The following is a 27618-nucleotide window of genomic DNA, read 5'->3' as shown; positions in this document are numbered from 1 at the left end:
TATTTACAAACGGATGCGAGACTTCAAATTGAAAAACATGTATATACAAGAACATATGCATGCGAGAATTGAACATAACAAGGATAGAAACATGCAACAAGTCAACTAAACATAACAGCACATCAATCACCAATTATCCAACAGTTCCCCAAAGGAACATCCAAGGCACAAAAACCCGTCCTCCTCCATATTATACGACAATATAAAAAGAGAGAGTGGAAAAAGAGAAAGAGATAGGAACGTGTATACCAAGCGGTCTTCTAGTCTCCTTTTTGCCTCAAACGGTTGATGCCTATGCCAAAGGTTAGCCAACAAACAACATATATATACAATGCAATGTTTTGTAATTTTTCTGAAATTATTTCAATTTTTAGGCATTTTTTCGAATTTTTATCAAATTTACAAGTATTTACAAATATAAACAAATATTCATAAGAATGGATATTTCCCTCCCCATACTTGAGATGTACATTGTCCTCAATGGACAAAAGCATAGGGAGTGAATAAGAAAAAGAAAAGAACATATTTTTGTATTTTTGATTTTTGAAAATAAAAATAACATTTTTTGGTATTTTTTTTTTTTTGAAAATTAAAAGGACATATTTTTAGTGTTTTTCAAAATATGAATTTCCTCCCCACACTTATTTATTTACATTAGTTCCAAATGGAAATAAATGTGTGGAGGAAATCAAAAATGAAAATGCATGTTTTTGGTTTTTTTTTTTTTGGTTTTTTTTAGGCCCTCCCCACACTTATTTATAGACATAGGAGGGCATTTATAGAAATAAAAGAACATGTTTTTGTTGGTTTTAGTCATTTTTTTCAATTTTTTTTGCTTTGATTTTAAGATAGGAATGCAATGCATGGTCTATTCTATATGCAATAGTTAAATTACAATGCAAGGTATACTAAGTGAATGCAATGTCTAAATGTGACAATATATTACAAAATTGAAAGCTGATGCAATCCTAGATGAATGCAACTATGTGAATTTCTAACTAAATGCATGTGAAAAATTAAACATGAATGAGAGAATTTGGATTAAGGGAGAGATCTGAAGCAAAACGAGTCACCTTAGGCATGCTTGTGCCCGGTTTTGGTCCCTTATCCGAAATGGGGTCCAAATCGGAATCCGTCTAAGCACATGGGTCCTTTTCCGGCCTAGAAATCTTCCATGAGGAGTTTAGAGTATTTTTTTCCAAGAACTTATGTCTTGGGAAGGTGATAATCATAGAGAAAGGCAAAGAACAAAACCGGTGGACCTATGGCTACACGGTTTGCAATGACAAGTGCAAGGGTCGCTTTCAAGTCCCTTTCACCCTTCCTAATTTAACCAAGACATCCACAAGTCTCCTTTTGTTGCTCTACTACTCTTACATAGACTTGGCCGGACCCCATTGAAGCTTCCAAAATAGTTTACTCCATGTTTAATTAATCATTGTCCTTATTAGTTTACTTTCTTGCTTTTCTTTTAAGATTTTTAACTTGTGTAAGAACTTTGTGCAAGGCTTAGGGCCACCTTTTGAAACCGGTTTTCTAGGATCTTTTGGACCGTTAGATAATAGTTTGGATGGATGGATAGGATTGCTTAGCTTGGCCTATAAAAGCAAGGCATTCCTTAGTGTAAAAATCAGATTTGATGAATGAAAAACACAAGTTAAAAACATTGATTTCTACTAATCTCCTTTGCTTAGTGCTGGGAAATCCTCTATTGCTTAGTGCTTAGAGTCGGGTATTTTCTTTGCTTAGTGCTTGAAATTATCCTTAGGCTTAGTCTAGTGGCTTAGTGCTTGGATTAAGTCATATCCCAATCACGTCTTTTACTCTATTCGATTGTAGAGTCCAGGAAACCGTGGTTATAAACAGTTCTGTCGACTGTTCGATTGCAGTCCTCGGAGTTTCTGTTTGGTTTTTAGTCGTTTTTATCCCAATTAAACAGTTCCTTCCACTGTCCAAATTGAGTCAGTTTCAGTCAAAATCCGAGTCTTGAGAGTTTTACTTCAAATTGGTTATCAGAGCAAAGGTTTAACACAATTCCATTGTTGTGTTAGTCTTGGGAAGAAGCTTTTCTTGTGAATTCACCATAAACCTTAACCACATCCAAAAATACAAAAACAACCATGAGTGAAGAAACACTACTTGGAATTGAGACTCAAGTAACACAACTCTCCGAGAAATGCGACCTAATGATAGACTCCTTCAATGCTATCATGGCTAACATTCCAACACCACCAAGGGACCGAGGAAGACATCCACCTCGCCGTGGTAGAGGACGTGGCCGAGGGTTTGGAGCAAGAAACCAAGAAGCCGACCATGAAGAGGAGGACTTGCACTCGGATGAATAGGGTTCTTTTATTGAGGCCGAGCATGAAGAGCATCCTAAAGACCTAAAGGTAGAAATTCCGGACTTTCATGGTAGTTTAAATCCCAATGACTTACTAGATTGGTTTAGGTCAATTGAAAGAGTCTTTGAATTTAAATCATACTCGAATGCTAAGTCTTTCAAGGTTGCTATTTTAAAGTTTAAAGGTTATGCATCTCTTTGGTATGAAAACATGAAAAATCAAAGGAAGAGGGATGGTAAAGAACCCATAAAATCTTGGTCAAAGTTGAAAAAGAAGCTTAGTGACAAGTTTATTCCCAAAGAGTATACTCAAGACATGTTCATTAAACTTACTCAACTAAAACAAGATCAACAACCACTTGAGTCTTACATTAGGAATTTTGAACAACTCACTTTGCAATGTGAAATCAATGAGAAACCGGAACAAAAAATTGCTAGATTTGTTGAAGGGTTGGATGATAAAATTGCTAATAGAGTCCGAATGCAACCATTGTGGTCTTTTAATGAAGCCGTGAACTTGGCTTTAAGGGTAGAAAAATTGGGCAAGGGGAAACCCTCCAACTCAAAATTGCCGACCAAAACAACCACCAAGACTACCTATGCCGAGACCAAACCCAAAGAAACCCACACCCCAACCGTGAACCCCACACTTGACAAAGGAAAAGGCATTGAAACCTCACAAAGAAAGACCTTACCCCTTAAAAAATGTTTCAAATGTCAAGGCTATGGTCACTTTGCCAAAGAGTGTCCAACTCAAAGAGCCCTTAGTAGCTTTGAAGTGGTTCATTAGGGAGAGGATGAAATTCTTGTGTGTGATGAGGATGAGGAAACCGAAGAGACTAAGGATGAGGAGTTAGTATTGCCGGATTCCGGGATGAGTCTAGTCACTTGGAGAGTGTTGAGTGCTCAACCATTGGAAATGGATCAAAGACAACAAATTTTTAGGTCTAGGTGTATCATTGGAGGGAAAGTTTGCAACCTAATCATTGATGGAGGTAGTTGTACTAATGTGGCCTCTAGTGTCCTTGTTGAGAAGCTTTCTTTAACCACCCAAAACCATCCATGTCCTTACAAATTGAGGTGGCTTGACAAGGGGGCCGAATTGAAGGTTGACAAACAATGCCTAGTGTCCTTCTCCATTGGCAAAAATTATATTGATAAGGTTCTTTGTGATGTTCTACCTATGGATGCTTGCCATCTCCTACTTGGTAGATCTTGGGAGTTTGATAAGAGTGCGGTGCATCATGGAAAGGATAACACTTACTCCTTTGAGTTTGACAAGAGGAAGATCACTCTAGCACCTCTTCCACCACCCTTCATGCTTGAGCCTTATAAATAAGTGATGCTAATCAAGGAGGCCGAAATGGTCCCCGAAAAGAACAATGAGAAAGGTGTTCATGTTCACCTTGTCGAGGGTGTATCCAAGGAACAAGACGAAACATTCCCTAGCATGGTTCAAAATTTGAATAAGTTCTTTCAAGATGATCCACCTAATGTCGAGCATATGTCCATGGAACAAGATGAGCCGTTCACTAATGCGGTTCGAACAAGGGTCGAGGTCCATAAAAATGTTCCTCCAATTGCTAATCTAAGAACGAAGGCCGAGGTCCCTAAAAATCCTTGGTTCGACTATGGTGTCCATAAGTTCAAAGACAAACTAGGAGAGTGTTCAAATGAACAAGATGAATCCAAGTGGAGTAATACCAATGATCAAGTCCAAGATGAGCTCTTTGTCAAGATTGGAGCCAAAAGTACCATTGGTAGAGTGCAAGTTCATCATCCCGTCTCTCCCACCACTAGTCCAATTGGGAATGAAAGCAAGGACAAGTCAAGTGCCTACTTGAGCGATCAAGGAGATAGGGTCAAGAAACAGGTTCAAGAGGGGATCCTTAACAATGTCCAAACCACAATTGTCCATGATGGTGTGCATTGTGACTATTCCGTACACTCTACTCCAAGTTTAATGGAAGTTTAGCACAAGGCCAATGGCACGGGCGGTATGATCAGAACAGTCAAGGAGAGTGTTCACCCAAGTAAGCAAGGAAATGGAGTCAAGGAACGGGTTGAACAATGGCTCGTTCGTCATGTTCAATTCAAGGCCAACAAGGAAGGGTCCATGAACTCCAAGCAAGTCACAAAATTCAGAGTTGGGGATCGTGTCTAGATTCGTCCGTGCAAGGGGAGGGTCCTCAAGCATGGGAAGAACAAGTCCATGGTCCATGAAGAAGGTCCATTCAAAATTGTCAATCAAATTGGACCCAACAAATACAAGGTTAATCTCTTTGGAACTCATGTCACATTTGATGTTGGGATTTTAAGTCCTTATTGTGAAGAGCTTAGTGATGAAGATGCCGAGTATTTGAGGACAAATCCTTTTCAAGACGGAGAGATTGAAGCAAAATGAGTCACCTTAGGCATGCTTGTGCCCGGTTTTGGTCCCTTATCCGAAATGGGGTCCAAATCGGAATCCGTCTAAGCACATGGGTCCTTTTCTGGCCTATAAATCTTCCATGAGGAGTTTAGAGTATTTTTGTCCAAGAGCTTATGTCTTGGGAAGGTGATAATCATAGAGAAAGGCAAAGAACAAAACCGGTGGACCTATGGCTACACGGTTTGCAATGGCAAGTACAAGGGTCGCTTTCAAGTCCCTTTCACCCTTCCTAATTTAACCAAGACATCCACAAGGCTCCTTTTGTTGCTCTACTACTCTTGCATAGACTTGGCCGGACCCCATTGAAGCTTCCAAAAGAGTTTACTCCATGTTTAATTAATCATTGTCCTTATTAGTTTACTTTCTTGCTTTTCTTTTAAGATTTTTAACTTGTGTAAGAACTTTGTGTAAGGCTTAGGGCCACCTTTTGAAACCGGTTTTCTAGGGTCTTTTGGACCGTTAGATGCTAGGTTGGATGGATGGATAGGATTGCTTAGCTTGGCCTATAAAAGCAAGGCATTCCTTAGTGTAAAAATCAGATTTGATGAATGAAAAACACAAGTTAGAAACATTGATTTCTACTAATCTCCTTTGCTTAGTGCTGGGAAATCCTCTATTGCTTAGTGCTTAGAGTCGGGTATTTTCTTTGCTTAGTGCTTGAAATTATCCTTAGGCTTAGTCTAGTGGCTTAGTGCTTGGATTAAGTCATATCCCAATCACGTCTTTTACTCTATTCGATTGTAGAGTCCAGGAAACCGTGGTTATAAACAGTTCTGTCGACTGTTCGATTGCAGTCCTCGGAGTTTCTGTTTGGTTTTTAGTCATTTTTATCACAATTAAACAGTTCCTTTCACTGTCCAAATCGAGTCAGTTTCAGTCAAAATCCGAGTCTTGAGAGTTTTACTTCAAGATCATACTTGTCATTTTGGATTGAAAGGGAGGGAGTGGAGCCCTCATTACTAGGCTCTACTCGTACTCGGTCTCATCACCATCACCGTCCCCATTGCCATCATCGTCACCATCATCATTCCCGGCCCCGAACTCGGACTCACGGATGAAGTCATCTGTGTTCATCGGCATGTCCGAGCCGAAGTCCCCCGTGATGCCAGTAAAGGGCTCATGGCTCCCGCCGGGCATGCTAGAACCTCTCTCTCCAAAAATGGAGGGAGCACCTCCAAACCACCTAGTATCATGACCTTCCCCTTGAGTGGAAGGTGGCGTAGGGAAGTCCGGGGCACTATAGTAGTCGGGGCGCAAATTAATGTCGCCGTAGAGATAGGTCCCGTCCTCCAGATGCCCGCCATCCGGGAATAGGTAGTAGGAGGGGTGGAGGTTGGAGGGGTGCTTGTATTGGCGCCTCATAAAATCATCATAAACCGGAAATTGACCGATCGAGTGGTCATAGTAAATCTGGTCAAGTCGTTGTTGAAGCCCATGCCGCTCACTAGCGGCGGTTGCCATGTTAATCTTCATATCCTCCATAAAGGAGATGAGGTCAGCGTAAAGAGGGGGTGGTTGTTGTGGTTGGTGACTAGAGGATCCCTCCCCTTGTTGGAAAGGCCCGGCAACGAAGGGGGAGGAGGGTGTAACATACCACAAGGATGGTCTCGCGGGGATGATTGGTCGGTCACGGGTATAGCGAAGATTGGGATTTTGTTGTTGTGGAATAGAGGGATCTTCGGGGCTTTTAATTTCAAGCAAATAATGTGGTGAGTTAGGCACCACTTTCGTCTTCTCGAGGTTAGGAAGGGGAATAGAATTTCTGTCAACACCGTTCACCCGAATTTGCCAATAGTCAAGGTCGTCGTTCGGGTTAGTCTTCAACCAATTGAGGTTGTGGTGGATATAGTTCTTGAAAATCATAGTATCCCCTATAATGTACCTCATACCACTCAAGTTTACCCTCCGGTTGAGCCGCTTTTCTAAATGGGTTATGAGCCCACCTATGACAATTGAAGTTGTTTGGCCCGGAGAGTTTCTAAGGCGTTGCAAGGTAAGGGCCAAGTGGTGAGCAATGTCTATTTTGAAGGTAGTGGGGTTAGAACAAAGGTAAGACCCGAGAATTTCCAACTCCTCCGTTCGGAAGTTGTGATTCTCCTCTAGGCCGAAAATAGTCCACCCCATAAACCGGTGCCAAACCCGTATAGCAGCATTATGGACAGTATTAGCAGACCTCTTGACCCCGGTAGGTCGTCTAAACCCGTGATCGCCTTCCATAAGGCTCCGTGGTCAAAGGTTTTGGGTGCCTTGTGAGGAGGGCTTGCGTCAAGCCCGAAATGAGAGGCAAAGGTCGGAAGGGTCAAGGAGTAATCCTTGTTCATCAGACGGAAATGCAAGAATGCTACCTTTTGGGTTTGGCGATGCTTATCAATTCGAAGGGAACTCAAAAACTCCCGTGTGAGTCGGGAATAGGTTTTTTCATGGAGCCCATACATCATTTTCATTCCTACCCCTTCAAACAAGTCAAGAGTCACTTGGTCTAGCCCTAACTCCCGCATGGATTGTCTATCAATGAATCGGGTCGGGGTGAGGGGACGTTGTTTGAATAAAACGAATTTACCTTTCATGGTGATGGATACAAATTGGAGGTCCGGGAAGTCGGGATCGGAGCTCATATCATTCGCCGCCGCCGCCACCATTTCCGCATGTTGGAGGGCCAAATCTCCCTTTCTCACTCTTTTCTTTGGGGCCATATTGTGATTTTTATGGAGGGTTAAGGGTTAGGGTGGTGGTTGTGGTGGTTTGTTGGTGGTAGGGAGGTGTTTAGGGGTGGTGGGAGTGGTTGTTGATCGATTATGGTGGAGAGGGGTTAGGGTTAGAGGGAGGATGAGATGGAGATGTGTCGAAAAATTGAAAGGGTTTGGTTGTTTTTTCGAGTAAAATTAAGAATCAGGGGTGTCCCAGCCGGTCAGAGGACCGGCGGCCGGTCAACCGGCTGAGAAAACGAGTAATTTCGAAAATTTCCAAAAAGTTACAGAAACCTCCCAGCCGGTCAGAGGACCGGCGGCCGGTCACCCGGCTGGGAGAACACCCAAACACCAAATCTGCCATATATGCATTCCCAGCCGGTGGACCGCCTGCCGGTCTGCCGGCTGGGACATCTCATCCTCGTCATTTTGTTACATTTCACCAAAGAAGCGCATTCCCAGCCGGTGGGCCGGCCTGCCGGCTGGGACTCCTCATCCTTTCACTTTGTCAAATTTCAATAAAATTTCCAGAAACTTCCCAGCCGGTAAGAGGACTGGCGGCCGGTCACCCGGCTGGGAATACGTTCCTTGGTCATTTTCTTCAATATACCCCTAGATCCATATCCCTTCACCTATTGGCCTCGACTTTCGTGTTTTTGACTTTCAAAACCGACTCATGACGTCGGGAAAAAGGCCAATTGATGGTCAACCGCTTGTTTGTCATACAAAATCCCAAATTCTTCAACAATCGTAACCGACATCAATCAAAATGGCAAGAATCATCCGTCCAAAATCTCTCATTTCCTACCTAAATGCATGATATTTACAAGGTTGCATGGGTTGCCTCCCATGTAGTGCCCTTGTTTTATGTCGTAGGCTCGACATAGTCAAGAAATACAATCAAGTATGGAGAAGGTAAGTACCGATGGAGCTTATGTTCCTCATGATGGGTGCCCCGGCAATGTAATGCTTGAGCCTTTGTCCATTTACCTTGAAAGCTTGGTCTCCATCGGATATTTCAATCGCCCCATGGGGAAAAACTCGGACCACCGTGAAAGGTCCCGACCATTTTGACTTTAGCTTCCCCGAAAATAACTTGAACCTTGAGTTATAAAGGAGAACCAAGTCTCCCACCTTGAATTCCCTTCTCAAAATTGCCTTGTCATGGAACTTCTTAGTCTTCTCCTTGTAAATTCTTGAACTCTCATAAGCATCGAGGCAAAACTCCTCCAACTCATTCAAGTCAAGAAGCCTTTTCTCTCCCGCTTTCTTCATATCAAAATTCAAGAATTTTACCGCCCAAAAGGCACGGTGCTCCAATTCAACGGGGAGATGACAAGGCTTACCATAAACCAACCTAAAAGGCAAAGTGCCAATAGGAGTTTTGAAGGCGGTACGGTACGCCCATAGAGCATCATCAAGCTTAGTTGACCAATCTTTTCGCGACTTTGCCACGGTTTTCTCAAGAATAGACTTGATTTCTCGATTGGAGACCTCGGCTTGCCCATTTGCTTGGGGGTGATAAGCAAGACTTCTTCTATGTTGAACCCCGTGTTTCTTGAGCAAAGCTTCAAAGGTCTTTTCATGAAAGTGAAAACCTCTATCACTTATGAGTACCCTTGGCACTCCAAATCTTGGGAAAATAGTATTCTTCAAGAACTTGCCAACCGATTTGGCATCACATGTCTTGGTAGGAATAGCCTCTACCCACTTACTCACATAGTCTACTGCCACAAGTATGTACTCGTATCCATAGGAGGAAGGGTAGGGGCCTTGGCAATCAATACCCCATACATCAAACAACTCTACCTCTAGGATGTAGTTCATTGGCATCTCATGCCTCCTTGAAATATTACCGCTTCGTTGGCACTTATCACACCCCTTGACGTAAGTTGCCACATCATGAAATAGGGTAGGCCAATAAAACCCGCATTGGAGCACCCTTGCGGCGGTCTTCCTCGAACTCCCATGCCCTCCACTTGGCATATCATGGCAATGAGAAATTCTCGGCTTCACCTCTTCACTTGGAATGCACCTCCTAATTATGCCATCCGCGCAAGATTTATATAGGCAAGGTTCATCCCAAAAATATTGCCTTAGATCATGAAAGAATTTCTTCCTCTTATGCGAGTCATAGTCATATGGGATGACCCCGGATACCAAGTAGTTGACATAATCCGCATACCAAGGGACATCCATTAGAGCAAGAGCGAACAATTGATCATCCGGCAAGGAGTCATCAATTGGTAGTCCATCCTTAACCTTGTCATGGAATAACCGAGAGAGATGGTCGGCTACTACGTTCTCCACACCCTTCTTGTCTCTAATTTCAATATCAAACTCTTGGAGCAAAAGTATCCACCGGATCAAGCGTGGTTTCGATTCCTTCTTGATTAGCAAGTGCCTCAACGCCGTATGATCGGTGTGTACAATTACCTTAGAGCCCACCAAGTAGGAACGGAACTTGTTCATGGCATATATGACCGCCAAAAGCTCTTTTTCGGTGGTGGTGTAGTGTGCTTGAGCTTCATCCAAGGTTTTGCTTGCATAGTATATGGCATGAAGTTTGCCATTCTTTCTTTGTCCAAGCACCGCTCCCACTGCTACATCACTAGCATCGCACATCAACTCAAATGGTTCTCCCCAAGTGGGAGGTTGCATAATCGGAGCGGTGATGAGAGCTTCTTTCAACCTATTAAAAGCATTCAAACATTCATTAGTAAACTCAAAGGGCACATCTTTACCAAGTAACAATTTTAAAGGTCGAGCAATCAAAGAAAAATCCTTGATAAATCTCCGGTAAAAACCGACATGCCCAAGAAAACTTCTAACTCCTTTGACATTAGTGGGAGAGGGTAAAGTTTTAATCACTTCAATCTTGTCTTGATCAACTTCCAAGCCTTTACTTGACACAACATGACTCAAACAACCCCGGAGGTCACCATAAAGTGACATTTCCCCCAATTCAAGACTAGACCGGTTTCTTGACACCTTTTAAAGACCTTACTCAAATTAGCTAGACACCCATAAAATGAGGTGCCTACGACGGAGAAATAGTCCATAAACACCTCCATTATATCCTCAGCATATTCGGAAAATATAGCTAGCATCCATCTTTGAAATGTGGTCGGCACATTGCATAGCCCAAAGGGCATGCGCCTATAAGCAAAGGTGCCAAACGGGCACGTGAAGGTGGTCTTTTCTTGGTCATTAGGGTGAATAGGGATTTGGAAAAACCCCGAAAACCCATCAAGGTAGCAAAAGTGAGAGTGTTGGGCAAGTCTTTCAAACATTTGGTCAAGGAAAGGGAGGGGGAAATGGTCTTTCCTAGTCGCCTTGTTGAGGCTTCTATAGTCTATACACATTCTCCACCCGGTTGTGATTCTTATTGTAATTAGCTCATTCTTGTCATTGGTGACTACCGTGACCCCGCCCTTCTTTGGCACAACATGCACCGGGCTCACCCATGCACTATCGGAGATAGGGTAAATAATACTCGCATCATAGAGCTTCAACACCTCCTTCCTAACCACTTCTTTCATTGCGGGGTTAAGGCGGCGTTGAGGCTCAATGGAAGATGCGCCCTCATCCTCCAAATGAATGCGGTGAGTGCAAAAAGAAGGGATAATCCCCTTGATATCATCAATTGAGTACCCAATGACATCCTTATATTTTCTCACAACATCAAGTAACTTTTGAAGCTCGGTGTCATTGAGTGTACTATTGACAATAATAGGGTAAGTGTCATTAGGGCTAAGGAAAGCATGTTTAAGAGTATAGGGAAGAGGTTTCAACTCCACTTGAGGAGGCGTGGATCTCTCCTCCTTTTTACCATCTTCTCTCAAGCTCTCAAATTCTTTGTCCAGGTCTTCTTCAATTGTTGCTTCCATGGCTAAAGCATACTCCCGGTGCTCTTTTCAATCTTTTACCTTGCCCTCAAGGAACCCTTGCAAACCCTTGTCTTCATCAAATTTCTTCATATCAACCCATTCCTCTACCATGTCAATCATGTAACAAGACTTTTTTTCCGACGGCTCCTTCATGGCCTTGTTCAAGGAGAATTCTACCTTTTCTTCACCCACTTGTAGAGAAAGCTTTCCATTCTTCACATCAATCATGGCACCCCCCGTAGAAGGCAAGGGCGCCCCAATATGATGGGAACATTTGAGTCCTCGGGGATGTCCATTACATAGAAGTCACATGGGAATACAAGTTTGCCCACTTTGAGTGGGACATCCTCCACAAGACCGATTGGGTATCTTACCGACCTATCCGCAAGTTGGAGAGAAACCCTTGTTGGTGAAAGCTCATAACCCTTCAACTTCTTGAAAATTTTGAGGGGCATAATGTAACACCCCCATACTCCAAGTGCCTTACCAGGACCACTCAGGTATGAAGACATTACCATCTCGGTTACTCGAGGCAATGATAATCAAACAACAATAAAGAAACAACGTTTATTATAAATAATTTAGCGAATAGTTACAATCCTCAAAACCAAACCAAAAGTACGATACATGATCTCAAACTGACTGTTCTAACTGAAATGTAAATAAACTAAAGGCTACAGCGGAAGACTCCTATCATCATGTCGTGGCATCCCAGCTATCCCAAGACTCATCTCAATACCTCGCTCAATATCTCGCTCACCATCCCCGAATGGATCACCGCAGTTTTACAAAACAACACCGGGTCGATACTAATCACACAATCAATATGTATAACAACAATAAGATGCACAGATGCTTAACTCACACACACACACACACAACCAACCAATTCCCATCATCTCAATACTTGACCGTCCACTTGGACCAGCCCCACCATGGGGGACCGCAGCCGTACCCACCAAATCCCCGCTCCACATAGTGAGCGATAACCCTGTCCATTAATGTGCACATCCCTTCTGTGGCGGGTTCCACAGAAGGCGAAACTAGGGCGTGAGCCACTCCCGCAAGTGACCCCACTCAGCCGAGGCCACGCCTCGCGAACCATCAACAACGATCCCAACCACAATCACAGTACAATTATTATATCAAACAACCAAATACAACACATCAACCAATATCCCATTATGGGACTAATACGAGTAGGAAATCCTACCGGTATGCACACAATCGTACGGTCTCTACTTCTTTGAGTCAAAAAGCCTCTTCTATGAACCCTCCTCCTATCATACAACACATATAGGCTACCAATCACATACTACACATAAAAACCCCCAATCTCTAAATTAGGGTTTAACCAAATCAAAGGAAATACAATAAAAAGGGTACGTAGATCTTACCCTCGACGCAAGGAACTCAACGGTATACACAACGACAAGAACTCGACCGTCGAACTCCGGAATTGCTAAGAATGCGATTAGGAAGATGAAGTTGTTGCTTTCTCTCTTAAACAGGAATTTAGGTTTTGTAAAAGTGGTTTAGAATAATGACGACGGAACTTAAATACCTTAATCGCATAATTAACAAAACCCGCGAAAACTCCCCGTAAAACCGGACACTCGATCGAGTACCCAAGGTACTCGATCGAATACCCCCTTACTCGATCGAGTGCCCCAGCTACTCGATCGAGTACCCAACAGTCGAAACTATTTTATTTCGCAACTTACCCTTACTCGACAGAGTAAGGGCTACTCGATAGAGTACCCCAAGACTTATAAATACGGAGTATTACAGTCTTCCCTCCTTAAAAGGAACTTCGTCCCCGAAGTTCAAACCACTACTAAACAAAGGTACTCCCATAACCTTCCCGACTCAGCAACGAAAACAAAATTCAACATAAAACATGATACTAACCCAACTCATCCCGACAAACATCCCGACACAACATATAAAAGGGGTATAAAACTCTTAAAAACTGCTCGCGATCATTTCCTACCCCCCTAAAAGAACCAAGGTTACGTCCCCGTAACCATACATACCTGATCAAAAAGGAAAGGGTAACGCTCTTTCATAGCTTCCTCTGGCTCCCATGTAGCTTCCTCGGTCTCGTGGTTAGACCACAGGATCTTAAGCAAAACTGTCTCACCACTCCTAGTCTTTCTAACCTTTCGGTCTAGAATCTGCTTAGGCACCTCAAGATATGATAAGGACTCATCTAGTTCTAATCTCTCTGCCTCCAACACATGTGACGGGTCACTCACATACTTCCGCAGCTGCGATACAAGAAACACATTATGCACTCTCTCTAACGCAGCTGGTAAAGCCAGACGATAAGCAACTTCCCCAACTCGCTCTAAGATCTCATAAGGCCCTATAAACTTCTGACTTAACTTGCCTTTCTTCCCAAATCTCATAACCCCACGCATAGGAGACACTTTCAAAAGGACCTTGTCCCCAACGTGAAACTCTATGTCCCGACGATGTAGATCTGCATAACTCTTTTGTCGATCCTGGGCTGCTCTCATCCGTTCCCTGATCATCTTAATCTGTTCCACCATCTCATGCACCATCTCTGGACCTAAAATCACTGCCTCAGCACTATCGTCCCAACAGATTGGACTCCTACATCTCCTCCCATACAAAGCCTCAAACGGTGCCATACCTATACTGGTGTGATAACTGTTATTGTAAGAAAATTCTATCAAGTCCAACCTCTGCTCCCAGCTACCACCAAAATCCATCACACAGGCTCGCAACATATCCTCAAGAGTCTTGATTGTTCTCTCGATCTCGCCGTCTGTCGCAGGATGAAATGCTGTACTCATCTTCAAAGTTGTTCCCAACGATTCCCGCAACTCCTTCCAAAACCCCGATATAAACCTCGCATCTCTCGTCGACACTATGTCCTTAGGGACTCCATGTAACTTAAGCACGTTCTTTCGATAGGCCATAGCCAATTGTGCCTTAGTCCATGTATCTTTCATTGGAACAAAGTGAGCTGACTTGGTCAGACGATCCACTATCACCCAAATCATGTTGTTACCTTGTTGACTCTTTGGCAAACCCACAATGAAATCCATGGAAATGGATTCCCACTTCCACTCAGGCACCTCTAAAGACTGAATCTTACCTTGTGGTCGTCGCTGTTCCCCTTTAACTCTCTGGCATGTCAAACAACGGGACACAAACTCAGCTGTCTCTTTCTTCATCCCAGGCCACCAAAACGTTTTCTTCAAATCCTTGTATAGCTTGTCTCCACCTGGATGAACTGAATATGGTGTGCAATGTGCCTCTGTCATGATAGTCTTTTTCAACTCCTCGTCATTAGGAACACACCACCTACCATCAAACCTCAAACTACCATCTATATGAATAGAAAACCGGGACACTGTCCCTTTCTCTACTCCAGCTCTCCACTCCACTATCTTAGGATCCAAAGCTTACTTATCCCGAATATCATCATAAAACTCAAGATGTACTGTCATATCACCCATGGCATCCCCTTTCTGCATCATATGTATCCCAAAACTCGCTACCTCATCCCTCAGTCTCATCAAAGATAGAGCTGTACATAGGGAATGTACACTCTTCCTACTCAAGGCATCAGCTACAACATTGGCTTTCCCTTCATGGTAGATAATTTCCATGTCATAATCGCCAATCAGCTCCATCCACCTCCTCTGTCTCATGTTCAACTCCTTCTGCGTGAAGATGTACTTGAGACTCCTGTGATCAGAAAATACCCTAAAGATTGCTCCATAAAGGTAATGTCTCCAAATCTTGAGAGCAAACACCACTGCACCCAACTCCAGATCATGAGTAGGGTAGTTCTCCTCATATGGCTTCAATTGCCTAGAAGCATAGGCAATCACTTTGCCATTCTGCATCAACACACATCCCAGCCCATTCTTCGAGGCATCTGTATAAACCTCAAAGTTCTCGCTCCCTTCAGTAATGCTAAGACAGAGCGTGGTCAAACGCTCCTTTAATGTTTGGAACGCCGTCTCACAACTCTCATCCCAACGAAACCTGTTCTCTTTCCTCATCAACGCTGTCATCGGTCTAGCTATCTTGGAGAAATCTTTCACGAACCGTCTGTAGTATCCAGCTAAACCCAAGAAACTCCTAACCTCAGCAACATTCTTCGGTGCTTCCCACTTTGTCACTGCCTCAATCTTCGCCGGATCCACAGCTACCCCATCTTTAGAGATTACATGCCCCAAAAAAGCAACTTTCTCTAACCAGAACTCACACTTGGACAGTTTAGCATACAACTCATGATCCCTCAAAGTCTGCAACACGATCCTCAGATGCTCCTCATGCTCCTCCTTAGTCTTAGAGTAGACTAAGATATCATCGATAAACACCACTACAAACTGGTCCAAGAAATGTCTGAAGATTCTGTTCATCAAATCCATAAACACTGCCGGCGCATTAGACAACCCAAACGGCATCACCACATACTCATAATGGCCATACCTCGACGTGAAAGCTGTCTTTGGTATATCCACCTCTCTAATCTTCACCTGATGGTACCCCGACCTCAAATCAATCTTAGAAAAGACTGTTGCACCGCTCAACTGATCAAACAGGTCATCTATCCTTGGCAAAGGATACTTGTTCTTTATCGTCACTCGGTTCAGCTCCCTGTAATCTGTGCATAACCTCAAACTCCCATCTTTCTTCTTCACGAAAAGAACTGGTGCTCCCCACGGCGATACACTTGGTCTAATGTATCCCTTCTCTATCAGATCATCCAACTGCTTCCTAAGCTCCTCCATCTCTTTAGGACCCATACGGTACGGTGCCTTAGAGATTGGCCCCGTCCCTGGCTTCAACTCAACAGTGAAGTCTATCTCCCTCTTCGGTGGCAACCCCGGAATCTCCTCTCGGAAAAACATCTCGCAAACTCCCCCACCACTGGTATCTCATCAACTGTCGGACTCTCTATCCGATCATCTCTCACATGGCACAAGATCAGAGGACATCCCTTCCTCAGATAAGACTTCAAGGTGACAGCTGCAATCAACTTAACTTTGGGTTTGACTAGAAACCCACGATAAGACACACTAACACCCTTAGGACCTCTTAAAGACACTTTCTTTTGATGACAATCTATCTTAGCTTTATACTTTCCTAACCAATCCATCCCAACTATCATCTCAAAACCGTTAAAAGGAAACTCTAGCAAGTCTACAGGGAAATCAACTTGCCCAACTATCAAAGATACATCTCTAAACAACCTCCCACACGATACGGACTCACCCGAAGGTATGAAAACTTGCTCACTAATAGACTCATATACTCTCAAACCCAACTGTTTAACATGACTCGAAGACACAAACGACCGAGAAGCCCCCGAATCAAACAAAACAAAGGTAGGAATACCATTAACAAGGAATGTACTGGTGATAACGTGCGCATCTTCCTCACCGCTTTCTTCTCCATCATGAATAACTTGCCACATCGGTCTTCGCCCACCTCCCCGGACAAGATCTTGGTGAGGTGGTCGGCTTAGCACCCGACCCTTGATTGTTGTTGTTGTTCGCTGGTGGTTTCGATAAGAATTACCGCCGTTGCGGTTGCCTCCACTCTGGTAACTCGACTTCCCGATTTGGCCATGATCCAGCCCGGTCTCGTTGCTCGCGAAACTCTGCGCAGTCTCCGGAAAGATCCCGGTGCACTTGTGCACTCATGTCTCTTGTGGCCTACACCACCACAGCTATAGAAGGTCACTCCCCAACTATTACTCACACTTCCACGGCCACGCCCAAAGGAAGCCCCAAAGATCGAACCCGGACCCGAAGAAAATCCCTTAGACTGATTGTGGTTGCCTTTCTTGTGATTCGATTGGCCACCACCCTCACTCTCGGACTTCCTCTTCTCACCACCTAACCTCTCCCGAGCCATCTCCACCAACCTCTCGGCTCTCCCACTCTGTCATAAGCTTCCTTAACATCAGTAAGGATTCCCACGGGTAACTTATCCATAATCTTAGGGGTCAACCCCCTCTCAAACCTCAATGCTAGATTCTCCTCACTCAAACCCATATCCTCGATACCTAGACTTCTCATTGAACAACTGTAGTACTCACCACGGACATCTCAAATCATCTTAAAACCATCAAACTCTTCTCTCATCTTACTCCTCACATGTTCCGGTTTAACTCCTTCCTCACAAATTTCTACGAAACTCCTCCCAAGGTATAGCGGGTAAGCCTTGGTTTGTATATATCTCCTTAGCATTCACTTTCACCGAATCCCACCACTTGCCTGCTTTGCCTCCCTCGGATAGAACGCAGCTGTTCCACCTCATCTCATCGGACAAGTGAACCAAATCTAATATGTTCTCCATCTCTCTCAACCAACTATCAAGTAGGTTAGGCTCCCCAACTCCCTTGTATTCTTTCGGGTTAAACCTCGCTATGTAAAGGCTGATTTTTGAATGGTCAACCTCCTTCTCCTTATCCTTATTCTTATCCTCATTCACTTTCTTTAGGGTCTCAGTAAGAGCATCCTGGTGCTCTAACATCTTAACGATGTCATCCACGGTCATAAGCTCGGCTCTCGCATACAAAGCGCTCTCTTGGGCGGCATCTTGAAACTATACATATATAGGAAAGGGTAGATATGAACATACGTACTAAACTTCAAAACACGAAGACACGACCCCCAGAACCTACTCGATCGAGTTCCCAAACCCACTCGATCGAGTAACGGGCTACTCGATCGAGTTCCCAACATACTCGATCGAGTACCCAAACATCAGACCCTTAACAGACCTTCTGATCTCTTACCTACTCGATCGAGTGTCTAGGCTACTCGATCGAGTGACCCCCTACTCGATCGAGTACCCCTAGTTACTCGATCGAGTGCCCAAAAACGCTATTCTGGACTCAAAATCGTTAAAAACCCACCCGATCGAGTTAGTCCCACTCGATCGAGTCATGCTAACACATAAAAGCTACCCGCATGTTACGTCATATGCTAACATGCTAAACTTATAAACCACATTATATCATAATACACATGCTACGCATCTTTTCTACCATCTACGAGATCATTTCATCATGTTATTAAATGCCACATTATAAATCATCCAACATGTTATCATCTCATCAACAAATTCCCACATATCACCATTTTCTTTCACATGCTCAACTTTCTACTTCAACACCCAACAATTAACACATTTAATCACATTCTTACACAAGTTAACCAAACACACATACGACTCGACAAACACTTACCCCACGTGACCGGTTCAAAGTTGTAGGGCGACCCCTGCGACTTTAGGACGTCTCCCAAGCCTTTGCACTAGCTCCTACAACTTTTACCCCGGGTTCATTTTAATTGACTCTCTATGTTCATTAGGTTCATTGGTTACAGGTTTCAGGATCGTCGCTCTGATACCATTTGTAACACCCCCATACTCCAAGTGCCTTACCAGGACCACTCAGGTATGAAGACATTACCATCTCGGTTACCCGAGGCAATGATAATCAAACAACAATAAAGAAACAACGTTTATTATAAATAATTTAGCGAATAGTTACAATCCTCAAAACCAAACCAAAAGTACGATACATGATCTCAAACCGACGTTCTAATCTGAAATGTAAATAAACTAAAGGCTACGAGAAGACTCCTATCATCATGTCGTGGCATCCCGGTATCCCAAGACTCATCTCAATACCGCTCAATATCTGCTCACCATCCCCGAATGGATCACCGCAGTTTACAAAACAACACCGGGTCGACTAATCACACAATCAATATGTATAACAACAATACGATGCACGCAGACACTTAATCACAAACACACACACACAACCAACCAATTCCCATCATCTCAATATGATCGTCCACCGGACCACCCCAGCCATGGGGGACCGCAGCCGTGCCGTACCCACCAAATCCCCGCTCCACATAGTGAGCGATAACCCTGTCCATTAGTGTGCACATCCCCTTTCGTGGCGGGTTCCACGAAAGGCAAAACTAGGGCGTGAAGCCGATCCCGCAAGTGACCGCACTCGGTAGAGGCCACGCCTCGCGAACCATCAACAACGATCACAACCACAATCACAAGACAATTATTATATCAAACAACCAAATACAACACATCAACCAATATCCCATTATGGGACTAATACGAGTAGAAAATCCTACCTGGTATGCACACAATCGACGGTCTCTCTTCGCCGAGTCAAAAAGCCTCTTCTATGAACCCTCCTCCTATCATACAACACATATAGGCTACCAATCACATACTACACATAAAAACCCCCAATCTCTAAATTAGGGTTTAACCAAATCAAAGGAAATACAATAAAAAGGGTACGTAGATCTTACCCTCGACGCAAGGAACTCAACGGTATACACAACGACAAGAACTCGACCGTCGAACTCCGGAATTGCTAAGAATGCGATTAGGAAGATGAAGTTGTTGCTTTCTCTCTTAAACAGGAATTTAGGTTTTGTAAAAGTGGTTTAGAATAATGACGACGGAACTTAAATACCTTAATCGCATAATTAACAAAACCCGCGAAAACTCCCCGTAAAACCGGACACTCGATCGAGTACCCAAGGTACTCGATCGAGTACCCCTTTACTCGATCGAGTGCCCCAGCTACTCGATCGAGTACCCAACAGGTCAGAAACTATTTTATTTCGCAACTTACCCTTACTCGACAGAGTAAGGGCTACTCGATAGAGTACCCCAAGACTTATAAATACGGAGTATTACACATAAGACTAATGCTTGCCCCCAAATCACACAAGGCTCTCTCAATATGCACGGTCCCAATTTTGCAAGGTATGGAAAAACTCCCCGGGTCTTCAAGCTTTTGAGGAGCCTCATTCATAAGAATTGCACTACACTCCTTGGATAAGTTCACCGTGGTTGTCGGGCTCAAGGAGTTTTTGTTTGAGATTAGCTCCTTCAAGAACTTTCCGTAGCTTGGTATCTCCTTGACGGCATCAATGAAGGGCATGGTAATGTTGATACCCTTCATCATATCCATAAACTTTCCATATTTTTGTTCAAGTTTTGCCCTTGCCAACCTTTGTGGGAAGGAATTGGTGGCACATAAGTTCTCAGAACTTGTTGTTTTGGCTCTTCAACCACCTTTGTTGGTTCATCAACCACCTTTGGAGTCTCCACAACAATCTCCACAAGTTCATTTTCTACCCCCTTTTCTTTAACTCCCTTAGGAGGTTCAACCACAATTTGAGGTTCAACCACATCATCCGGTCTACTACTCTTCCTCTTCTTGAAAAATGCCCGTTCTTCCAACTCTCTACCACTCCTCAAGTGGATAGCATTCACGGTTTTCGGATTCTCCTCGATTTTACCCGGAAATTTTCCATGAGAGGCTTGTAGTTGGCTCACTTGGGAAGCCAATTGGGAGATTTGATTGTCCGTCATCCGTTGAGAAGCTTGCATTTGGGTTCTAAGTTGGTTGATGGATGAGGTTGTCTCTTCTTGTTTTTGAGTGGAATGGTTGATGAATTGGTTTTGGAATGTCATCAATTGTTCCATCATGAGTTCCATGTTTGACTTTGGTTGGGTGGATTGTTGGAAAGGTTGGGATTTTTGTTGGAAAGGTGGGTTGCTTGGTGGATTGAGTGGTTGAAATTGTTGTCTTGGTTGGAAGGTTCTTCCTTGGAAACCCGGTGGACCTTGGTTGAATGTTGTGTTTGGTTTTTGAGCTTGAAAGTTTTGTGTGAATTGTGGTTTTTGTTGGAAGGTGGGGTTTTGGACATTTTGTGAACCATAAGAGAAGTTTGGGTGGGCTCTCATTCCGGGGTGATATTGGTTGTTGTTAAATGCTTGCTTGGCCGGACTAGACTCCCATTTCCCGTTCACTTGCTCCATGGGATTGCCCTATCCTACCATCAAAGGACACTCATTGGGTGGGTGTCCTTGGTCTTCACAAATCTCACAACTATAAACTTGGTTCCTCATAGAAGAATTGCTAGATGTGTTGCTTGAACTCATCAAGGCAACTTGTTGCTTAAGCTCTTCAATCAACCCTTTAACTTCAACATTGTTGGCCGATTCAACCGTTGACTTTCCTTTCCTCTTGTGCCTATCATTGTTCCAACAAAAGGTACGAGAAGCCATCTCTTCAATAAGCTCTTTGGCCGTCTTGTGATCTATTTTATCTAATGCTCCCTTTCCCGAGCCGGAATCAAGGTTCATCTTCATTTCATTGTTCAACCCTTCATAGAAGTTGTTGATTAGCTCATCATCCCCAATACCGTGGTGAGGACATAGCATTTGGAGGCCCTTGTACCTCTCCCATGCTTCGTAAAGGGTCTCATCTTCTTGTTGGCTGAAGCCTTGAAGCTCACTCTTGATTCTTGCGGTTCGTTGTGGTGGGAAATACTTGTTTAGGAAAGCCTTAGAGACATCATCCCAAGTCCTAAGAGAGACGGGTTCACAACTTTTAAGCCATTCCTTGGCACTTCCCCTCAAGGAGTAAGGGAAAAGCCTAAGGCGTACGGCATCCTCCGACACTCCGTTGGCCTTGAACATGTCACAACTATCCAAGAACTCGTTGAGATGTTCGTTGGGGTTTTCGGTGGCTCCCCCACCGATTTGATTCCCTTGGACAAGTTGTAGTAAGGTGGCTTTCACATCAAAGTTGTTGGCTTGAATAGGTGGCTTGACTATACTCGGATTCACCACCATTTTCGGAGCCAAGTTATCTCGCATAGGAACCGCGGTCATTGTCACTTCTTCTCCCGGAGTTGCAATGGGATTCTCAAAAGTTTCAAATGCACTTGGTTCTTCTTGAAAGTCTTCAACTACTAAGTTTTCTTGGGAAGTTGGTGTTTCTATAAGCCCTCTTCTACGGAGTGAATTTAGTCTTCTTGCGGTAGCTTCAATCTCGTGGTCAGTCGGATCAATTGGTTGACCTCTTAGAGTTCTCCTACTCATGAAAAAATTCCTACACACTCAAGAGAAGGATTAGTAACACAAAAGACTTAATCTAAACTAGAACGAAAACAATTAATATCTAGCCGAACTCCCCGGCAACGGCGCCAAAAACTTGATGGTATCAAGGTATACCTCGCAAGTGCACGGTTTGTCGTTGCACACTTTAGAGGGTCGATCCCACAAGGAGTAGGTAGACTACTAATCGTTCTAGTTCACGAGCTTAGCTAAGTCAAACTAAAATTGAGAGGTGGTAACGATCTAGCACTAAACTAGAAAATTGAAAGGCTAATAAACTAGACAAATAAACAAGTAAATAACAAGCTAAAAAGTATTAAGAGTTGATTAGGGAACATTAAACACTAACATTAAGAAAAAGATTAAAAAATGATGAGAGAGAAAGAAGAGCGAGAAACACCAAAAAATTCCTGAAAACCACAAAAATAACCTGATTTCCTTGGGGATCTGAGCGCCGTCTTCATGGTAATAATGGCGAGAAATCCATCACCCCATAATAAATCTTCTTCTTCTACTCATGGAAAAACCAAAAATACTACTGTAGTCGTTGCTAATACTCAACCTGTAATCTCTGTTCCGGCTTCTTCTGCAACAAGTAAAACTCGTAATATTAATGAGATTACACGCATAACTCCTTTTGACCTTGACAGTGTTGTAATTGATGAGAATGGTGAACAATGGGTTGTTCAAGGTAAAAAGAAGTCATCTTTTGCCATAATTGAGGAGGAACCGGCGGATTTGCTTCAGTTCACAACAGAGGACATACAAGATGAGGTAAACTACTGGAAAAACTCTGTTTATTGTTTCATACTGGGTGCAAATCCACCATGGGATATTGTGGAGGGTTTTGTTCGCAGAATCTGGGCCAACTATCCTATTGATAAGGTCTCCTTCTTACTTGATGGTATATTTTTGGTCCGGTTTTCAAATGAAGCAAATAAGTTGGCTGTTCTTAGACAGGGACACTTTTTGTTTGATAACAAGCCACTTATTTTGCGGGAATGGTCTGACCAAGTGGAATTAACAAAAACAAATGTCATGAATGTGCCTGTGTGGATCAAATTGTTGAACTTGCCTCTCAAATTTTGGGCTAAATGTTTACCACGTATTGCGGGTCTAGTGGGTAAATATATTCGAAGTGATGCATCCACAGAGGATAAAACTCGGTTAGGCTTTGCCAGGGTGCTCTTGGAGGTTCCTTTTGGAAAGCCTTTACCAGGTTTTGTGAAATTTTTGGATGAGGATGGTCATGTTGTCAAAGTTGAAATTGAATGTGAATGGAAACCAATATTGTGTACTGTGTGGGGGGGAAATGGGCATGAGAGTGAGATTTGCAGGAAATCAAAGCAAGTCAAACCTAACCCTAATACCCTCCCTAAACAAAAACGAATTCCAAAAAAATCTGCAGGTGTTAATGCTGTGATTCCTACTGTGCAACAAATCCCTACACCTGCAGCAACCACTATAGTGATCCAAAATCTGCAGCCAATTCCTAAACCAGTAACAACCCCAATCACTAAGGAAGGGTCTGATGGTGTGTTGGAAACCCCTGCTAAGACTCCTGCTGAGGTGCAACAGAATCTGCAGGTCACTTACAGCAATGGGTCAAGGCAAATTAACACCCCTGTCAGGCCTACTGTGTCCCTTAGTAGGAAGGAAATCATACAGGCTAGCAAGACTACTGCAAATTTTAGCCAATACACTTTTTTGGATGCTATGAACAATGCCACACCAAAAGTTGGGATAGGTACGAAAGGTAGTGTATTACTCCCTCATGGGAATAATGCATAGTTTTGGATTTTGGAATATCAGGGGGCTAAATAACCCATCTAAGCAAAAACGTGTCAAATGGTTCCTCCATACTAATCATGTGGGTTTATTTGGTCTCCTTGAGACTAAGGTAAAGCCTTGGTCTCTAAACTCAGTCAGAACAAATGTTTGCAATGAATGGTCAGTCTCTACAAATACTTCTTGGCATAATGGTGGTAGAATTTGGGTCTTGTGGAACCCTAGTATTTTTCAAGTCCAATTCTTATACTATAGTGCTCAGCTCATCCATATGGAAGTCCTGGATCCTACTTCTAACTTTAGATTTTATTGCACTTTTGTCTATGCTTTTAATGGCATAAATGAAAGAACTCCTTTGTGGGAGGACTTACAGCAGTTCTCTCAACACATTGTTGCTCCTTGGGTTGTCTGTAGTGATTTCAACTGTGTTCTTTCCCCCTCTGAGAGACTGGGAGGTCATACCACAGAAGAGGAAATGAATGACTTTCAGGCCTGTATTGACTACTGTAGCTTTATAGACTGTTCTGCTATTGGTTCCTTCTATACATGGAACAATAAGCAGGACCCCTCTACTAGAGTATACTCAAGGCTTGATAGAGTCCCTGTGAATCAAGAATGGTTGGATGCTCAAATGGATACTTGTGCACATTTTCTCAAAGAGGGCTTGTTTGATCACACTCCATGTATAATACAACTCAGGAATAATTCTATGGTGGGAAGGAAAAGTGATGTATCATTTTTATATATACTTTTATAGCTCCCTTTATACCATTTTACATACCGTTTCGTGCCTATTATATCATTTATATACCTTATTTCAATGAATTGTCGATACTGCCGCTATTTTGTGTTTTGATGCAGAAATGACTCGTTATGAGTATGATCAAGCTAAGATTAGCATGGCGGAGACGGCATAGTAGAATACACGAAGCATGGCACGAGGAACGAGGAAGCACGAAGGCTAGAAGAGAAAGAAAGGAGGAAGACGTCTGTGAAGATGGTTTCTTGATCGAGTCACCACTGGCTCGATCGAGCAAACTGTCATCGATCGAGTCACCTCTGGCTCGATCGAGGAACCTCTCTGGCAGAGTTATTTCCGGATTTTCCTAAAACAGTTATCTTTTGTTATAAATTAGAAACTCGTGTTTTTATTAGAGACTACGTTTTATGTTACCTTCATACTGCTGGATACTCTTCTTAGAACCCTAATCTTTCCTTGTACGGTATTAATCTTTCCTCAATAATTAATCGTTCATTGTTTTATGTTAATTGATTATTGTTTTATGCTTTTAATTATGTTTTCAATCTTAATCATTGTTGTTATTATTATCACTATGAGTAGCTAATCTCCTCATCTAGGATGAAGGGGATCTAGGTTAATTAAAAAGGGAAATTGATTAATTGCTAGTGATATCGCATAAGTTGTTGTTTGATTATTGTTCTTCTTCTAGTTAATTAACTTAAAGCCTGAGTTATTAATTAGTGTAGCGAATTAATCCTTTCGCCGACCGGGTTAGAATTAATATAGGCTGCGATAATCAAATAGATTGTATCTAATTATAGCGACCGCACGTTAGAATCGATCTAAAGGGCATAATTGAGTCGACCGATCTTATGACCTTAAACAGCTTGATAGACCTAGCAATTGATTAATAATCCCCAAATAATTGACCTAGTGAACCGGAAATCCTACACCTTTAATATTATTGTTTAAACCTCTTTTTAATTACTTGCAATTAGTTGATTAGATCAAAACAAAACAAACCCCCCAGAAATCGGTTACCTTTAGACAACTTAAATATTTATAGACTTAGCTTTTACCGCCTCCCTGTGGATTTGATACCTGTCTTACTGCTAGCTATTCTTGTTAGTCCTGAGATAGTTTTACTTTGGTTTGGTGATACGACTTTAGCCACATCAAATTTGGCGTCGTTGCCGGGGAGGCAGCAATTGTTTAGTCTGTTTGTGTTTATTTTGTCTTTTCGTCTCAGGGAACCCAGTTCCTTGAGACCGTTCTCACACTTCTCTTGTTAGTTTCGTGTATGCCCAGGTCTAATAGGTCCGAGATTATCCCTTTTGATCCTGAACCATAGAAGACTTTTCGCTACAGACGGAAATTTAATCAAGAAGTGGGTCAAGTAGAAGACTTGAGTATACTTGACGTCGAGACGGCGAGCTCAACAGAGTCAGCCGATCGGTTCTACGAAGAGGAAGAGGACGACATTCCTATTCCTGAAATTCCAGTCACGACTGATATTCCCGAAACTACCATCATACCTACTCTAGCCAGTCACTCCGAGCCGACCTTAGCTTCTATCCCACAAGGATTCAAGCTGCCCACTACTACCAATGGAACTTTTGAGATTCGGCCATCTTACATCAACTTGGTGGAACGAAATATGTTTGGAGGGACAGCTGCTGAGGACCCTGCGACGCATATGGAGAAATTTATCACCTACTGCTGTTCTATTCCATTAACAGCTGGAGTGAGACAAGATCAGGTTAAGCAGGTGCTCTTCCCTTTCTCTCTGAAAGATGGAGCTGCTGAGTGGTTGAGAGATATGGATATGGATACTGAAGGAGTTACAGACTGGAATTCCTTGGCTCTTGCTTTCTACAAGAGGTACTTCCTACCTCAAAAGACTAATGCTTTGAGAAATCAAATTACCAGTTTCAAGCAAGGAGCTACTGAAGATTTGAATGAAGCTTGGACTCGCTTCAAACGTTTAGTCCGATCAGTTCCCCATCACGGTTTCCCAAAGTGGTTTCTTTGCAACCAGTTTTATAACGGGTTGTATGACGATCATCGTGCCCTTTTGGATTCTTCTACTAATGGGAGGTTTCAGGATAACACCAATGATGGTGACGCGTGGAAGTTAATTGATCAGATTACTACCCATACCGCCAGGTATGGAAATCCTTGAGGAAGCACGCGAGGTACTGGTGTTGATAGTGCCCTTGCGGCACAGCTGGAGACTATTTCTGCCCAGATTGCTGAGATAAAGACTACCCAATCACTGGGTAGTAAGGAGAGAGTTCATGCCATGAGTCAGTAAGTAGAGGAGTCTTGTGCTAGATGTGGTTTAGACGGTCACGGTGCAGCTAATTGCATGAGTACATTGGAGCAGGTTAATGCTTTTTCAGGCCTACAGACAGGGTGCACAAGGTACACCCTTCCCCAATTTTTACAATGAAAGAACGAAGGAACACCCATTCCTTCAATGGTCCAGCCAGAATGTACAAAACCCGCAGCAGCCACAGAAGAATGTTTATGTCCCTCCCAACAATCGTGGTAATCAACTGCCAGGGGGATATCAGAGGCAAAATCAAGGAGGCCAGCAGTTTAACAATCAATATCAACAACCTCCTCAGCAAACTCCTCAACAAATTCCTCAACAAGCTCCAAACAATGAGATGGCAGAGTTGCGCAATCTTTTGCAACAAACTTTGTCGATGCACGAGAAAGCGACGGCTCAAATTTCTGAGCTGATTGCCCATAACAAGATGCTAGATAATCAAGTG

The 27618-nt window shown here is 43.1% G+C and overlaps 2 protein-coding genes and 1 non-coding gene across 3 annotated transcripts; all 3 read left to right on the top strand.

The window, feature by feature from the left end:
• The first annotated feature begins 3263 nt into the window (after nt 1-3263).
• On the top strand, nt 3264-3683 carry LOC141589980 (uncharacterized). Its single transcript, XM_074410600.1, has one exon. It carries the CDS (start codon nt 3264-3266, stop codon nt 3681-3683), a length of 420 nt encoding a protein of 139 aa, XP_074266701.1.
• Nucleotides 3684-21607: 17924 nt separating this feature from the next.
• Nucleotides 21608-21714, top strand: LOC141619305 (small nucleolar RNA R71). Its single transcript, XR_012531659.1, has one exon. It is a non-coding gene; the product is annotated as a small nucleolar RNA R71 (small nucleolar RNA).
• A 1065-nt stretch (nt 21715-22779) lies between these two features.
• Nucleotides 22780-24853, top strand: LOC141589971 (uncharacterized). The gene is made up of 2 exons (XM_074410591.1): nt 22780-24055; nt 24264-24853. Exons 1-2 carry the CDS (start codon nt 22780-22782, stop codon nt 24851-24853), a joined length of 1866 nt encoding a protein of 621 aa, XP_074266692.1.
• The last annotated feature ends 2765 nt before the right edge of the window (nt 24854-27618 follow it).

Source organism: Silene latifolia, chromosome 1, assembly GCF_048544455.1.
Source record: "Silene latifolia isolate original U9 population chromosome 1, ASM4854445v1, whole genome shotgun sequence".
Taxonomy (NCBI): Eukaryota; Viridiplantae; Streptophyta; class Magnoliopsida; order Caryophyllales; family Caryophyllaceae; genus Silene; species Silene latifolia.
This window is presented reverse-complemented; position numbering and strand designations above follow the sequence as displayed.